Source organism: Lactuca sativa, chromosome 3 (assembly GCF_002870075.4).
Source record: "Lactuca sativa cultivar Salinas chromosome 3, Lsat_Salinas_v11, whole genome shotgun sequence".
NCBI lineage: Eukaryota > Viridiplantae > Streptophyta > Magnoliopsida > Asterales > Asteraceae > Lactuca > Lactuca sativa.
In genome coordinates this window covers 304,989,670-304,993,914 of record NC_056625.2, presented here as the reverse complement: position 1 = coordinate 304,993,914, position 4,245 = coordinate 304,989,670, and the positions used below count along the sequence as shown (strand labels likewise).

The 4,245-nt window shown below is 36.7% G+C and overlaps 2 protein-coding genes across 2 annotated transcripts; one reads left to right on the top strand and one right to left on the bottom strand.

The window, feature by feature from the left end:
• Positions 1-1,433: 1,433 nt before the first annotated feature.
• On the bottom strand, positions 1,434-2,599 carry LOC111911373 (probable carboxylesterase 9). Its single transcript, XM_023907161.3, has one exon. It carries the CDS (start codon positions 2,597-2,599, stop codon positions 1,637-1,639), a length of 963 nt encoding a protein of 320 aa, XP_023762929.1. The 3' UTR covers positions 1,434-1,636.
• Positions 2,600-3,503: 904 nt separating this feature from the next.
• Positions 3,504-3,968, top strand: LOC111911367 (brassinosteroid-responsive RING protein 1). Its single transcript, XM_023907156.1, has one exon. It carries the CDS (start codon positions 3,504-3,506, stop codon positions 3,966-3,968), a length of 465 nt encoding a protein of 154 aa, XP_023762924.1.
• Positions 3,969-4,245: the final 277 nt, after the last annotated feature.

Genomic DNA, 4,245 nt, shown 5'->3' with positions numbered 1-4,245 from the left:
GATCAGATAGACACTTGAACATATGACCCATTCGAGAGCGAATAATCAGACAAGAACATCACAATAGGACATTAGACCAAGAGTTCTCAGGCTATCTAACTTAAACTACATAAAATCCAAGATATCCTTACTACCTAACTATACATAACAAATACCAACATATTCATACCCTTAGCAACCAGCCTTCCCTAGTTACCCTGCTATTGACCACTTCTCAACTAAGTCATTTGCTGGTCCGTCATACATAATCCTGATAACTGGCCTACCCTAGTTACCCTAATCAAACATAAATCATGATAGTAACATACGATCAATAGGAAAGATCCTACGAGTCTAGCATACCAAGACACCAAGTTTCCTAAACTTGACATACATAACAAAGGAGTTATCATAGCCACTAACATACTTGTATTATAACAACACCTCTATCCTACCATGTAAATGATATAAAATAGGATACATGACATAATAAGAAACTCACCTGAACTAAAGAACCGAAGAAGCACAACAACACTTTCACACCTTGCACTGCTCAATCCTACAAACCGACTAATCACCAAAAGAGATAAATCCACATTCAACAAACCAAATCCTCCTAGTCTGACCTTAAAGTCAAACCGGTCAAAAGTCAACGGACAACAAAGTCAAAGTCAACGCTATGACATGGGCCCTCCTTGGTTACGTTGTGGGAATGCCAAGACAAAATGGTGGTGGATCCAAACTTCACCACGTCGTGGCCATCCCTTTGGCCACGTCGTGGCAACTGGCAGGATGCCATTTCTCTCATTAAGAGCTTAATCACGATCAAGGCTCATAGTTCCATATCTACTTCGTTTTAATGACTTAATGGATAAAGTTTCCAACTTTATCCATTAGGAATCAACTCTAAGGCAAGATCAAAAACCCTAAGTCCATTAAGCTCTTAATATGACCAAAACTTGAACATAAAACCAAGAACACTCAAGCAAAGGCTGAAGAAACATCAAGAAGTTCCTCATCTCCATTAACGAACGTGCAACACCTCCATTAACAAACCTGCAACACCTCGATTTTCTCCATTAACAAACCTACAACACCTTGATTTTCTAGAACTATTCATCTTCTGCAAGTTTAAACCCTTCATCCATGGCATATTTCGATTTTGTTCCTGGAACCCTTCATCTTCCTTGAGTTCGAACCCTAACTCATTTATGACGTTGAACAAACTCTAACAAGAATCAAATATCTAAATCATTTTGTGTGTTTGTTTGTTCTTCAACCATGAACACATACAAAACCCCAAATTTGGAAACAAAAGATAAGAATAAGAGAAACACGAAATTTGAAAAATGTGTCAAGAACTCATCTCACCGGAAAACATATTTTGACCGGAAAAATCATACTTGGCTAGAAAAGAGGTCGGAAACCGAAAAAACTCTCTATATTACCGGTGATAATGACATTTTTAACAAATACAAGTTTAAGGGTGAATAAAACATACACAAAAAAAGTTAAGGACCAGGTATATATAAAAAGGCTTCTAGAAACAAAATTTGATATTAACCCTTTTAACTCAATACAATAATTATATCTTCACAAAAGTTACGAAATGTTACATTTTCTTCAAATAAAAATTTAATCAAAAAAAAAAAAAAAATCAAATGATGAACTCTTTAACAAAATTAAGAATTGCAGACGCTCTTCTTGGATCAATCATTTCAATCCCATGAAACCCCACATCATCAAATCTGGCTTCAACCATAACCCCTTGCATCACCATCAATTGCACAAGATCTTGTTGCCTATCAATCAATGGATCCCCTCCAAACCCTATAACCAAACACCTCCCTAATCTCTTCATCTTTTTCTTCACTTGTTCATCCCCTAACGGATTACAAAATCGATGATCTCGATCCGTACCCTTCGGTAAAGCAAGTTCCCACAAAAGATCGATCACCGGCAACGGAAAGAACATATCCGCCGCCATTTTTAGCTCCGATTTCGTTCGTTTTTTGCCTCCGAAAAAGGGCTGGTTGAGTATGATTCCCCCGATTGTCAATGGCGATAGATCCTGATCCAGAACTCGTAATGCTGTGTTCAAAACAATGTTGGCGCCGCATGAGGTTCCGTAGAGGAAAACCCTAGAGAAATCGGCGTATTGTGTGATCCATGGTTCGCCGTTTGGATCTGTGGCTTGTTTTTTCACCCAATTTAAAGCGTCCATCGCGTCCTCGTATTGCCCTGGGAGTCTGGTCTCCGGTGCTAGCCGGAAGTTGACTGAAACTGCGATGGCCGGAATCTCCTCGGAGAGTTTGTTCATGGCGTCGTGGTTCATCATGTCGTTTACATTGAAAAGAATCCAACCTCCGGCGTGGAAGTATATAACCAATGGGAGGCGTGCGATTTTGCTATCGTTGGAGGGTATTTTCGCCGGCCGGTAAATTCGTATCCATGTGCTTTTGGTGGCGTCGAGGGTTACATCCTTGCTGACCACCGTTTGACCAGGGAGGAGCTCACCGTCGCCGGTGGCAGACTTTTGTGGGAATTGAACCAGGCGAGTAATTGTACCATCTTCATTATTAAGAATCTTGAGGTGTTCATATGGATCAAATTTTGACATTTTTTTGTTAATTAGAGTAAGAACAAATTTGGGTGTTTTAAAATTTGTATTTTTGTTTTTGTGATAAATATTGTTTGCAAAATTGATTCAAGAAAGTGTGTGTGTATTTGTTTGATCTAATTTTGTGAAGGGCTATGCTGAATTGTTGGCATGTGGTGAGTTTGACACCATATACATTTTAGTAAATTTTGTCATAGGTTTTACTTTGTCTTTAGAAGATGAAAATAAATGTTGTAGGGGTATTTTGATATGTATCATCTTGAATCCATATTTGATTTTTAAATATTCAAAATTTATATATTTATATCCCTAATGGAAACCATATAGACTCAATATCAATGACCAAAAAATAAATTAAAAACAAACGACTATCATTTTATGATATCAACTCATCTCTCATATGTATGCATGTTGATCAATATTTTTATAAATTATATACACAGATTCTTTTTATTATCATTATAGAAAACAAAAAATTAATTGTTTTTATTCATTTATGTACTTGAACTTCTTTGCATTTGTATATACGTTTTTTTAAGTATATTTCTAATACGTTTAGACCATGTGTGGAGTATGGCTCAATAAAATAGTTGTCCACGATTCTTTTGGTTGGCCACGTGTGAAAGGGTATAAAATAAGCACTTATATTTCAATATCTAATAAATGGCTAAATAAGTGCTCTTTTAATATAATCTAATTATTCCATACATTGGCCCATGCTATCAATATGTTTAAACTAGTGCGCTTGTTTCTAAATTATTATTCGTTTAATAATCATCCTTCCCCCATCCCCATCACACAAATTAATATATAGGGATCCATTATATGTATTGAAGGGAACCTATAATCAGATCCAACTCCTTTTTTCTCCACACTCTAACAACACACACATACAAGGACATCAATGGGCATGTATATGGGTTTCAAAGAAACGGGACTTTCCAAGTATATTCTATTCGCATGCTTTGTTTTATGTTCAATTCAAAACATGGTTCTGTTTCTTTTTCGTATCTTCAATTTGGCTCAACCCCAGCATCATCATGATCATCAAAAACTATCTGGAAGCAGTCCTGTTTCAGCTATGGTGACTCGTGAATTCCTTGTGGTCAGAAGCTTCAAGGACATTGATGAGAGGAAAGATTTGGAGGAAAGTTGTGCAGTTTGCTTGAATGAGTTTGAGGGTGATGACAAGATTAGATGCTTGATAAATTGTACGCATACTTTCCATCAAAATTGTTTGGATCGTTGGATGGATCATGTTCAAGGTACTTGTCCGATTTGCAGAACTCCAATTTTGCCATATGCATGTCAAGATGAATACAATAAACGACTCGATGTAGTCAATAATCTCCACATGAAGTCCTACTAGTTTCGAGTTTTTAACTTTGTTTAATATCATTGTTCTTTAGAACGAATAGATTTTTCATTTTTCCATCTAGTTAATGTTTGTTCAAATCGATGAAAAAGCAATTCACATATGTAACACTTGTGTTTGTGACTGTGAGTTTAAACCAAACTCGAGCGGGTTGACCCGAGTCCAACTCCAGCCAAAGTCTTGCAAGGATTAAGGACAAACTTGACAATTTAAAACTAAAAAGGAGGTTACTTTTTCTTTAGCAAGTGGCCAATTTTGTGGAGCTTCTTCA

Excerpts from the sequence above, each read along its gene's own strand:
- LOC111911373 (XM_023907161.3), bottom strand. The coding sequence starts at position 2,599 with ATGTCAAAATTTGATCCATATGAACACCTCAAGATTCTTAATAATGAA.
- LOC111911367 (XM_023907156.1), top strand. The coding sequence starts at position 3,504 with ATGGGCATGTATATGGGTTTCAAAGAAACGGGACTTTCCAAGTATATT.